The 12,866-nt window shown below is 50.8% G+C and overlaps 1 protein-coding gene across 2 annotated transcripts; it reads right to left on the bottom strand.

Moving 5' to 3' along the window:
- Positions 1-6,837: 6,837 nt before the first annotated feature.
- VCPKMT (valosin containing protein lysine methyltransferase) lies at positions 6,838-11,323 on the bottom strand. Of its 2 annotated transcripts, none has more exons than XM_062635594.1 (6): positions 11,067-11,320; positions 10,697-10,807; positions 10,413-10,485; positions 9,375-9,494; positions 7,832-7,936; positions 6,838-7,266 (listed from the first exon to the last, which is right to left on the bottom strand). In XM_062635594.1, exons 1-6 carry the CDS (start codon positions 11,276-11,278, stop codon positions 7,252-7,254), a joined length of 636 nt encoding a protein of 211 aa, XP_062491578.1. In that variant the 5' UTR covers positions 11,279-11,320; the 3' UTR covers positions 6,838-7,251. The 2 variants fall into 2 exon arrangements, with proteins under 2 accessions (XP_062491578.1, XP_062491577.1); XM_062635593.1 differs by lacking the exon at positions 6,838-7,266 and adding an exon at positions 7,289-7,636 and having other exon boundaries at positions 11,067-11,323.
- Between the last annotated feature and the right edge of the window lie 1,543 nt (positions 11,324-12,866).

Below are 12,866 nucleotides of genomic sequence, written 5' to 3'. Positions count from 1 at the left end.
AGCATGTTTCCTATTCATCCCCATCATACCTTTACGGGCATCATACCTTTACATTTTGAGTTTTGCCTTGCTGGGCAATTTTGCACAGCAACATTTGCCAATCCCAGATTATTATAATGACACCGCTGAAGAGCTAAAAATAGGAGAAAGGCATTTTCTGCCTCTCCCCCACCAGCCGCTGCTGGGAACGTGGGGATGGTGCCGGCAGCGGGAGCCTCCGAGGTGTTTGTGGGGAGTGTTTGGAGAGTATCACACCTCCCCTTTCCTTTCCCAGCCGTGGATCTTTAAATATCTGGCCCAAATCCACATGAGCCTGTAGCTGCTTAACTCTTTCTTTGCATCCAAAGCAAAAGGAAATTGGGTACCTAAATGGGGCTGGCCAAGCAAATGGGTGTGACGCCAACCTGGGAAGTTCCTGGGCCAGGAAGCACTGAACCTGCAGGAGTGAAGCCACAGTGTGGGCAATGGGGATGGGAATCATGGGGACTTCCCAGCTCCCATGGGGCTCATGGCACCGGCCATCCAATCCCACCTGGCTTCAAGGCCCTTGTGTGCGGTGGAAAAGGCTGTGAGTGAAGGCAGGAAGCAACCCCTAAACCCATACTGCCCCCCAAGAGTGATCCATACCTCAAAAAAAGTGAGGCACTGCCCCAAGACCAGCCATGCTGCATTCAGCACCCTTGAACATACTTGGCACAGTGAAGCAGCAGCTGGGGTACATGGTTCTCTGCCACGGATGTTACCACAGGGAGGGTTTTGGAAGCCCAGAAAGGGGGATGGAGGTGGCAGCAGCCCCAGGGCACGGGTGTGCAGGGAGATGCTGCTTCCTCAAATGTGGCTTTTCAGAGCTGCTTCCTCCCTGCTGCATGCCTGGCTGCCAGATTTACCCCTGCCTGATGAAGTCTTGCTCATGAACTCATACCTTGCCCTGGGTTTGAGTGGTAGATGGTCAGGTATCAGCAGGAGATAGAGTTTGAAGCTCCTCCAGGATGCCTCACTAGGCATGGCAGTGGTGATTTCCCTTTTGGGGCAATGCTCAGTGCAGCTTGCCCTTGGTTATTTCTCTGTTTTGCTTTTATTTAAGGCATCTTACTGGATCCACACTCACCAAGGGTGGCTGGAGCTTGGGAATCCACAGGGAAGTGTGGACAACGTGCTTCCACATGGCCTTGCCAGCCCTCAGAGGCCACCACGCATCGGCTGGGTTAAGCCTGCACTTCCAGGCTGTGCAGGGGGAGCAAAACATACCGCTGCCACCAAATCACATGCAGAAAACTGTCACTGATGACTTCATCCATGGCTTCAGACCAGGTTCAGAGCCTGCATTGGGAATGGGCTTGTGCATCCGCATGGGCACAAAAACTGGTCCCAGCATGTGGGCAAGGGTACATATAGCAAGCCAGCCTGCCTGGGGTGATATCCATCCCCATCAGGGACACAACTGCACTTTTTCTGCCTGGGGCAGCACAGGTCCCAGCCAGAGGTGAATAACCCCCTGCACCAAGGACCTTGGGCCAGGATTCTGCTGATGCTGAACTGGAGGAGGGCTGGGCTTTGGAGACCGGTCAGAGAGGCAGGAGAAGTGGCTGATTCCTGCTGCCATGGAGGGGAAGAGAAACACCAGTGAACCAGTGGCTGCCGCTGAAATGCACCCAGGATCGCACTGGAGCACAGCAGCTCGGCCCTGGCCTTGAGGTGATGAGTCAGAGCTTTTGCACACAATGGGAAGCGTGGGCTCAGCAGGGATAGGGACAAACAGGATAGGGCCTCAAGGCCACCGAGTGCTGCATCGTTGTGAGCAGAACCTCCTCTGGGACAGGGCACAGAAGCAGTGGGAAGAAACGTGGCTTTTGTCTGCCTGGTCATGGTGAGAGGGAGAATCACAGAATGGTTCATGTTGGAAGGGACCTTCAAGATTATCCAGTTCCAACCCCCTGCCACGGGCAGGGACACCTTCCACTAGACCAGGTTGCTCCAAGCCCCGTCCAACCTGGCCTTGAACACTGCCAGGGATGGAGCAGCCACAGTTTCTCTGGGCAACCTGTGCCAGTGCCTCACCACCCTCACAGGGAAGAACTTCTTCCTAGTATCTAATCTAAATCTACATTCTTTCAGCTTGAAGCCATTCCCCCTTGTCCAGTCACTAGGTGTCCTTGTAAAAAGTTCCTCTCCAGCTTCCTTATCAGTCCCTTTAGGCACTGGAATCGCTTTAAGGTCTCCCTGGAGCCTGCTCTTCTCCAGGCTGAACATCCAGAGCTCTCTCTGTCAGGAAACAAGTGAACTCATGGCAGCTCACACAGCAAAGGCTGTGCCACACATCCTCCCTGTCCTCCCAGCAGCTGGACTGGCCACCAGCGTGGGGCTGCCTGCGCTTCCCAGCCAGCACTGGCAGGGTACCAGGGACCACATCCTGGCTCAGCAATACATGCCTACAGCCCGGCTGCTTCCCAAGGCATCCCCACCTCCCTCCCACCCACTGCTTGTCTTCTCCCTTACGCAGCCTTTTCCTTTTTGTAAAATAAAATAAATTAAGAAACCAAAGCAAACTTGGAAGTGCAAGAGGAATAAAGAAATAACCAAGCCAAAGCAGGAGCCCTTAACTGCCACTCATTCCACATCATCCCAATAGGCCCTTGGCTGCCCCCACTTCCCACATCAGAGCTCCTGGGGGCAAAAATAATTGGCATATACTAATTATAGGCATGAAGACAAAGGTGTTGCTGGGTGGCCACACAGCCTCAGCCCATGGGTCTCACAGCTTGCAGTGACAGGAGAAACCTCCCATGGCAAACCTCAGCCATCCATCCCAAAGGGCAGTGAGATGCATCTTCCAGAAATGCCTCAGAAGGCCAAGAAAACATTAGCCAGATTTGCAGCCACCCTTTGGTCATTGGCATCTTCCTTCCCACAGGACAGTGGCTGGGAGGAGTTGATCCTACAAAGAAGCCACTGAAAACATGCATGCCAGCACAGACCACCTGCACCATCACCCTACTGAGGTCCTGGGTCACCCCCAAGGCTGGGAGTGCCCTAACACTAGGGCTCATGGCTGAAAACCACAGCTGTGCACCAGCATAGGAACAGGCCTCTGTTGACAAAAACCTCACTGGGTGTTCAGCAGCAGAAAATGAACTTTCTTTTTTCGTTTCAGGATGTGAAAGGAGGTAACTGTTGGACCACAGGTTCCCCGCTCCTAGGGTGATGGGGCACTGCACTAGCAGCAAGCTCTCAGCAGATTGAACCAACACCTTTTGAGGAGGTGGGGAGAGGCGAAGGCTGCGATCCCGCTCCCTGCATCCCACATGCCATCAGCCACAAAAGTGCACAGCACCAATGGAACCCTCCCCTGCTACCCATGGGACTGTGCCTGCAGCGTGTGCCTGGTCAAGAAGCCACATTGGCATCACTGAGGAGCACCTCCAGGTCAGGCTGGCAAAGCACCTGGGGACTGAAATGCTGCTAAGGAGGCTGGCAGTTTCCATTTGTGTCCTCCCTGCCAGCATTATGGTCCCCCACTGGTGCTGTGCCTGCCACAGTCCCCAGGGAGCCTTGCCCAGCCCTTTAGCAGAAACCAGACCAAATTGCTAAGTTTGGTTGGGTTCTCATTAGTTTGGTTTGTTTGTTTTTTCCCCAGGCAGGGCATGTACAAACTGGCATCATTTGCTCCTCATCTCCCTCCTTCAGTGGGCACATTCACCTCTCAGGGACCCGGAGGTGCAAGTGGGGATGGGAGTCCCCGCATATAATCTCCTGTTGCCAAGTGGGCGAGTTATGGTGTTGCTGTGCCATTTGCAGCAGCTCCTCAGTGGAGGCTCAGGAGATGAGCCGCAGGCTTGGGCATCTGCTCCCTCTAAATGAACCAGAGGCACAGTTTAACTGGGCCATTTGCCCATTTACCAAGACTCGCTGCAGTCAGTGGAAGCAAGGGCAGATCTACTATAATAAAAAGCCTTTTCTAACACTATCTCTTAACGCTGCAGGCAACAAGTATCATCTTCTAAGAGGAAAATCCGTTTGTCCAGGATTACATGCCACAGAAAATTATTCTAGAGCTGCGGAGGAGAGACTTTCCCAACTGAAGCTACCAGCCCCATGGGATATGCGGTCACAGGCCCTGGCCTGACACAGTCCCAATGGGCTATGCAGCAGTGCCGGGGGACACACAGGAATCATCTGTGGATGGCCAGATCCAGACACTGGCAGACTCTGAAGTAGCTGTTCTGTGCCCCATTCTTTCCCTAGGAAAGAATGAAAAATAATCACAGAGTATCAAGGGTGAACCTCCTGAGGTCCTGCAGGTTTCTGAGCTGTGTTGTGACTAATATTGTGACAAGAGCCATCAGCGATTTATGCGGCTGGTGCTGAGCTGGCACTAAATACCATGCTCAGTCCCTGGCTGCAGCCAAGCACCCTCACTGCTGATGTAAATGGGAGTGAAAAGCTATGCCGGTTGTCGTAGCAAAGAGTAAGGACCCCCACAAAGCCCCAGTGCGACCACAGGACAAGGGCACCGCCACTGGCATCGCTGAGATACCAGTGCCACCTACCACCAGGCAGGAATGAACCACCCATCAAGGCTGCTGTCTGACCCCTGCGCCAGGCGATGCCACCCCACACATGAACTTCACAGCTCTCCTGTGGAAACCACCCATGACCTGCACACCCCACATAGCAGCTTCCCATCATTCCAGCTGGTGTTGAAATTATTCCAGAAAATGATCCATTATTTAGGTGTGATATTCTGCAAATGGCCTGGTCTCCAAAATGTCTCTGTCCGTAACTGGTGGCACCAAACCAGCTCCCACAGCTGCAGCACCAGGAGATTTGCTGGTCTCTCTTCTGTAATGAAATTGTGGCAAGGTGATGCAGAGAATAGGTACACAGCTCAGACACTGCAGCTTCGTCACTGCTGGCTCCTGCAGGAGCCAGCTTGGAGGTGGCTGCATGCCCGTTAGAGCCAGGGGAGTGATAAGCTCTCCTATGTAGAGAAAGCTGGGGCAGATTTGGGCTGGTGTGGACAGGAGTTAGTTGTTCTCTGTTGTGCCCCAAGGGCAGAGCCCAACACTGGCAAATGGCAAACCCGTGCATGAGCACTGCCAGGCACCACAGCCAAACTCCACCGAAGAGGCCCTGTGTTTATGGGAGCAATGCCAACATATGCTCTCCCCAGGGGGGCAGGGACAGGACAAAAAGCCAACAGTGACAAAGAGGACTTGTGAGGTGGCAAGAAGAAGGACCAGAGCCTCCCTTGCATCCTGTTTTCCATGAGGATGCACCTGCTCCTGATTAAGAGCGGGAACACCCATGCCATGGAAGCCACCAGCCCTACAGGCACTTCCCAGTCACTGTGGAGCTGCAGGAGGATCCCAACTCCCTTTCCAAAAGCCCATTTCCCCCCCCCCCCAAAAAAAAAAGCAGCAGTTTCATCTGTTGGTTGCAGGGACAAGATGCAGAGGCAGCAGCCATCTGACCTTCCCCCCCTGTTTAGTGGTGGTTTCCTCTTCACAGAGGCAGTTGAGTTTTACAACCCGCCTCGCAGCGGGTGTGGGCGGTGACAGGGAGATGGTGTAGCGGGTGATGGGACACAGCTCTCCCTGCAAGGTCCCTCTCACCCCATGACATTCACAACTTGAGCACTACAGGCATGAAGCTGAGGAGGAGCCTCCAGCAGCTGCGTGTGGGGAAGAGAAAAGCACAACTTCCTCCCTTTTTTCTCCTGAAAAGGAAGTGCTGAAATTCCACACCCACAGATAAAACACAATTATTTCACCAGCACCAAACCTGCGGGTAATGCTGTTCCCCCTGATCATACTGGGCCCCAAGGAGGGCAGCATGCTCCCTGGGGGGGATACCATTCCTTTTGGGCTCTGGCACATCATCCCCACCACCACTGGGATTCCACCCCAGCTCCAAGCTGAGCAGCTCTACTCTCTCCTCCTGGGAGCCTGTGGTCAGCAAAAGAGGAAAATGCCACCAGAAAACAGCACTGTTCTCAACACTGTCCTTACAGTGCACCTCTGGACAACTCTGTTGAACTACAGTTTCCACTGGGGAAGCCATGCTGGTGTAAACACACCAGTAAATATCTTCCTGCAGGCCACTGGTTAATTAAGACATTCTTTTCATAACAAGTTAACAAATAATGCATGCGGTTACGACAAATTGCACTCTTGCTTTGCCATGCATTCACTAATCATCACTGCTGCGCTTTGCAAGCCAGGACAGTGTTTTATGAAGTGCAAACTTTACAAGAACTGGAGATAACAGGAGCTCAAGCTCAGGGTGAGTCCAGAAAGCACCGGGGTGCCTGTGAACAAAGCTCCCCAACCACCAGCAGCCAAGGTTTTGAGAAAACCCAGCAGATTTAGCTTCAATACTCAGGTCTCTGCAGTAGGGACCACTCATGCTTTACACAGCAACAATAAGGAACTGTAACAGGCCGTTTACAATCCATGTTGAGCAGCACCTTTGTCACAGCAGACCTGCTTTCCCAGTGCTTTGGGATGGCGCCAGCAGCCACAGCCGCTTCCACTACAGAGCAGAAGTGAGGTTTCTTTTGAAATTAAATCTCAAAGCCATGACTGCACAGGAGGCAGCTTGGTGAGGAACAGCAGCAGCAACAAACCCGCTCACCAGAATCGTTTGAAGGTGTCAAACTTTTAACACTGCAAATTCTTATACCAGAAAAGCACACATGAGACCAAAAGGCAGAGCAATCTTGCACACAGACCATCTGCATGTTGTATCTGTGCAGTGCCCACCACCAGGACAGCCCCAGCGAGACTCCCAGGACATCAGCAACGCTAGCACGACACAGAAACCACCATCCAACCCATCTGAAGTGCAAAAGGTTTATTGAGTGGCTGTGTGAGTGAGCCTGCTCAGTTTTCTTGCAGAGACTTTGGAGCGGTGTCCTCAGATCCGCTCTGTGAGCACTTGGCAAGCCATCCGCTGCTCCAACAAGCAGAGGTAACCAGAACACACGCCCAGTGCTGCTCTGAGTTCTGTTTCTGCCTTCCTCGGCCCGCAGACATGAGCGGCTCACATCTGTCCTCCTGGAAGGCGCTGTCAGAGGTCTCGTCTAGTAAGCCCACTTCTTCTGGTGTCTCACGCCAAGTCCACCATCAAGAAGCAGTTTTTAGTAGATGAGTCACAAACCACACTGGAAACAGTCTCTTTGTGGTGTTATTCTACACCCTCCTCTCCAGATCTCTACCAGCTGCCAGAGGAGAGATACTGTGGTCAAAGATCTCATGATGGAATATTCTATGACGAGATGTTAAAAAAAAAAAAAAAAAAGGGATTTTTAAGCAGCCCATTTTTGTTAAAGCACTGGACTCACACGTTGTATCAGCATAACAAGCAAAGTATTTTCTTCATGCATAACTGCTTCATCAATTAACCAAAGCCAGATCTAACCAACACTGACAGATGCCAAGTACCACCTCTAGAGACTGGTTTTGGGGAGACGCTCTACAGCAGAGCACACTGCACTAAAAGCAGCAGTAGGCATATTTTTATTACTTCAGTGCCTCCAAACTCCAGTTTTGAGATTCCAACTCACTACAGCGTTGAAGCAAAGAAGAAAGTCAGTGCACAGCTCAAAGATGGTCCTTCTGAAGACAGAGGCTGGCACCTGGCAGAACACTGGGTTTCAGAACAAAGGAGCCCCTTTGTCCCAGCACAGTTCTGGTCTGCTGTTTCACAGGGTCCCTAATGGTATTTCACAGTCAGTTTAGAGCTTCACCCCTGGAACGCTTACACTACGCCAAGTAAACAGCAGCTCTGCGGATTCCTGACAGCATTCGCTGCGCCAGTTAAGTAAACCTACCATTTGCTTCCTGTGGATATTCATGATGTGAATGTCTTCGCTGCGATACTCCTCATCGTGCTTATCCAGGGGAATTTTTTCCAGCTCAAAGTCCAACTGAAGCAGCTGGTTATCAGAGAACACACAAACCAATTGAGATGACACTGACTGCCCTTTTGAACTAAGCACGTTCAGTTAAAGAAGTCCAATACACCTGCACAAGGGCAAGAAGCCTTCAGAGGCTAGAACCACTATGCTCAGACCGTTCCACTGAAGGCCTCCACAAAAGTGCAAGCTATTTTCCCACGGTGCAGCACATTTACTCTTGTTTAATTATTCCAGCACCAATTCAAAGCTACAGACACATTGCAACATTTAAGAAAAATCTAAAAGCTCATGATAAAATATTCTACTTCCTCCAGTCTGCAAAGTGCTAAGCCAAACCACAGCACCTGCCTCTGCCAACATTCTCAACTGGAGGGGAGGGAGAGAAAAAAGGCTGAAAAACCCGAGTGTCAACTCTGCAGTGTGCTCAGATTAACTTGCCTGAACCCTGGCAAGCTAAGGAATGAAATAAATTACAAGAAAGCAACCATCATCCCGAAACACCTACACCTATTGAGTTTATTGTGGGAGTGGCACCTCCTCAGAGCTGATCTCAATTATAGCAACCCTCCTCACAGTCAGGTCCCACGAATTTGAGGTATGGCTGATTATCAAAGAGGTGCTGTTAGTAACACATGCAAATCACCCTGGAATTCTTGCCCTTCCCCTTTTTTTGTAGTAGTATTATTACTACGTATAATCCATTGCTCCTGCACAAGGGCTGCTTTTCTGCAGACTTCACAGGCGCAGAATTAAATCCTGCACTGACCATCATCCCCACAGCTGTAGAAGGGATTCAGCTGTTACTTACCTGCACAGAAGATACAGCTGGACCACTGAATTATATCACTTATTAATGTTCTCTCAGGAGGAGAAAATCTCTTCCAGAGCAGCTATACTGCCTAGCAGAGTCCCGAGCTCCTGAGCAACTCTGGAACACTTTACCTGTATTTTTCCCTCTGCTTTCAATGGAAAATGCCAAAAGAAAACAAATTTTCACCAGACTAATTTTTAATGCTCCCACTAACCTCTGGTAACATCAAGACAACCACAGGTATTGCCTCAAGTATGGTGGCCCTTTTGCAGATGTGGAAGGTCTCATGAGCTAGACACACTTTTAACAAGCTGTGCAAGTCCAGCTGCCTGGATCAAAAACATCAACGCAGTTAAGATTAGTAAGGCAAGAGGGGTTAGCGCTATCTTTTAAGGGAAGGAAAGCTCAGTAAGTATCCAGAAAGTTTCTACTGGTAAATTGGAGAATAACTTCAAAAGTCACCATCTGAATTTCCTACCCCATCTCAAGAAAAATTAGGCTCTCCCGCTACAAACTCTACTTTGTGCAGTCAACCTGAATCTGTGTATGTAGCAACTGCCACTAATGTTCAGCTTATCTAATACAAAGACCTCCTGTGTCCCAGCTATCTCCCTAACGTTCAAAATGCACGTTAAAAACACTTACCTCAAAGTATTTTCTCTCAATTTCAGGATTCTTTCCCATAGTCCTCTGTTCGTAACAGCACAAGATGCACGTATCGGGGCCAGTAAGATCTTTCAGTGTCTTCAGTAATGGTTCTAATGACTGCTCAAGAGAGGTTAAGTATTTCACACTTAGATTTCAAGTTCATTTTACTGTCTCTAACTAGAGAAAGTCTTCACCCAAGAGAGAACTTTCCAGCTTTGCTTTTCAGGGACTTATTTTTAGTCCTTTAACTGGGACAAAAAGAACATGGGGGCAAGCTGAAAAGCAGAGGAGAAAGGGAGGCTGCACAGGAGTTTCGCAGACTGACCAAGAGAACTGAACTAGCATCAAAGCCAAAACCATCCCACACTGCTGAGTGGGTATTTCCTCGAGGCACACAACAATACCCATTTCTTTGCATGCTTCAATATAGGAAGTTTTCTCAACTGTTCTTGAAACATGGCTCAGATCCAGACCACTGCGTTACAGGAACAGGACCAACATGCAGGGAGCCAGCAGTAACACCACTGAAAGGGCACTGGGACATGGTGGTCTTTAGGTCTTCTCCCTTTTCTTGCAACTTCTGTTAGCTCTCTATGCACATCCTATAGAGCTCCAGCTGAGCAGACTACAATAACCGCTTAGCTGGAGCATGATTTCTCCTTTTGCCTTCCCAAGGGAAGCATAAGGAGAACCCAAACAGTGCAGACACAGCACTTTTCAGCTTAATTTACCAATAAACAGCTCGTAACTATCAGTCACAATGTTTTCCTTACCACTTCATTCCCAGTGCTAAAAAAAAAAGGGGGGGGGGGGGCGGGACGGCGCAAATATTGTTTTTTTTTTAAGCAAAGTCTCCAGGTGAATTTCCAATGACTTTGAATCTCTTAAAAACGCCTTTGCCAGCCATGTTCTATGTATTCCTCTAACCATGGGGATCAAGATGCAAGCACTATAGTGATTTGAACACTTCTCAGCCTGAACCCATGCCCTTCCCAAGGAAGTTTTGTAGAGGGGCTTTGCAAACTCCTCATTTACCTCCTCATAGTAAATGCAATCAGCCATTAGTATATAATCAGGGGGAGGCTGAAATTCTGTTACATCTTCACCCCTGAAAAGTAGAGAGAAAACAAAAAGGTGAAAACAAGCTTCAGAAATGATGCAACACACGATACTACAGGACTGAACATGAACTTTACTACTATGTTCTTATACCCAGCTCCCCTTTTACAGCAGTGTTTCCAATATATCTGGCAATTTAACAAAGCAGGAGCAGGCACGCTGTTAAAGCTGAACAGAAACGTTAAAAGGATCATACAAACCATTTCAGTACCTTGGCTCGGACTGACCCTGTGACCAGATGTTTGTTGTTCTCTATATTAACCATCAACAGCTCCTGCAGCTCCTCAAGGTCGGTAACTGTCACATTCGCCCTGTAACACACACACGCACACGGTTACGCCCCGGGCCCCTCACCACAGCGCGCACACACACAGGGTAACGCTGGTTTTGCAAGAATTCAGGCGGTTTCACGTAGGTAACGCTATCAAGAGGGCTACGAGGCGGGCAAACAGGAGGGACCTGCCCCTTTCCGGCAGCCAGCGCTGTCCCTGCCTGGCCCGCGCGCAGGCCGGCCGCGGACCGGAGCGGAGCGGCCGTAGCCGCTCGTAGCCCCCGGCTGGCTCCGCTCACCCCAACGTCGCTGCCATGATGCCAACGGCGCCGGTGCCGGCGCCCAGCTCGAGGACGTGGCGGCGGGCGAGGGGGCAGGCACCGGTCTCCAGGAACTTGGCGAGCACCAGCGCGGCGTCCCACACGACGCAGCCCACGCCGCCCGCCGCCCGCTGCTCCAGCCGCAGCGCCGGCCCGCCCCGCCGCTCCAGCTCCCGCACGAAGCCCGCCATGGCCGCGGCTTTGAGGCGGCGCGGACCCGCCTCCCGGGGCCGTCCCGCGCGCGCCGCTCCCGCCGTAGCCGCGGCGCGAGGAAATGGCGGCTCCTCCTCACAGCCCTGGTGTCCCGCTGCCTGCGAGGGGCTCTGCGCCGCCCAGCCGCTGCCCCTCCGCCCGTACGGGCAGCTGCGCCCTCAGGTAGCACGGGTGCGTGAAGTTTACATGGCACACATGCAAACCGCTGCCCTCCGTCCCCGCCGTCCTGTAAGCTGTTAACTACATGAAAGCATACCCTGCACTACCCGTGTCTGACAGAAGAACGTAGTTCTACTGTTCACTTGCCACGCAGGCAGGCTTCCCTCAGAGGTGAGAAACCGCCGTTTGGAAACGGCGTGCAGGAGCTCGCCTGGCCGCCAGCCAGACCCTCCCGATCCAGCCCATCAGACGAGAAGCTGACACGGGCAGCCTGGTCTCGTGGAAGGTGTCCCTACCGTGGCAGGGGTTGGAAGTGGATGAGCTTTAAGCTCCCTTCCAGCCTGAGCCATTCTGTCACTCTATGATTAAACTCCAGCCAGTGGAAAATGCTGTGAAGAAAACTTTCCACGTGTAAACTGGCTGAAAATTAACACCCAGCGGTTCAAAAGCTACTTCACAAGTTGTTGTTACGTGCAGCCTGCAGGCACTGTGGGCATGCAGTCCCACCAGCCAGAGGATTGCCAGAAGTCATGGGGGTTGTAGACCCTCATCCAACACTTAGGCTTCCAGAAAGGTTTTAAAAAGGCAGCTGAATATGAATTGGCAGAGCATCAACATCTTTAATTGTAAAGACTTCTGTTTTTTTTTCCTTGGACATGTTTATTACTATTACTTCTTAGCATTTCTTACTAATGCTTGCTCCCGCAGGGAGGAGTTACTGTGTTCACTAAGGATTCAAAATTGTATATTCAGACTTCAGGGTGTTTGTGAATATTGAGTAAAGGTGGTGAGAACATACCTCCCCCCCAAAAAACCAAAACAACCCCAACCAAACGAAAAGAAACAAAACGTGGTTCCTTTTGTCCCTTTTTGGTTTTGATCTGCTACAGCTATGTCATAGCACCCAAAGAAGTTAATCTGTCTGCCTCCAGAGCAGGGGGAAATGCTAAAGTCAGTAACTCAAAGCAAGGCCACTGAAAACAGCTAGAAAGAGGTTTCTTTTTTCATTCCATCTCTTTATCTGCACTTTTCCGAGGGAACTGCCTTTTCCCACACAAGCCAACTTCAAACCCAGCAATTTCATATTTTCCCCCTCTAGCATTTCCCCCCCCACACTTTTTATCTACCCCTCTAATTATATAGCAACTGTAATGTTAATTTATTGCTCTCTTGGCATTCCCTGGAACCACACTGGTGAGAATCTGACTGCATTTGACCACTTCCACCGCCAGTTACTTTGGGAACGTGTGTTGGTGTACCCACCGTATTTCATGCCGCTGGCATCACTTCTGCTGCCCTGCCTTGGAATGGTCCTTTATTTTCCAGCTCCTGTTATGCTTGGAGGACAGTTTAATTGTGTGGTAAGCTATCCATAAACAAGGTCCCTTTTATGAATCATCCTGTGAT

This window comes from Pezoporus occidentalis, unplaced genomic scaffold (genome assembly GCF_034315485.1).
Source record: "Pezoporus occidentalis ecotype Australia unplaced genomic scaffold, CSIRO_AGI_Poc_V1 ctg46, whole genome shotgun sequence".
NCBI lineage: Eukaryota > Metazoa > Chordata > Aves > Psittaciformes > Psittacidae > Pezoporus > Pezoporus occidentalis.
Note: the sequence above shows the minus strand (reverse complement) of the source record. Positions and strands in the feature narration are given on the sequence as shown.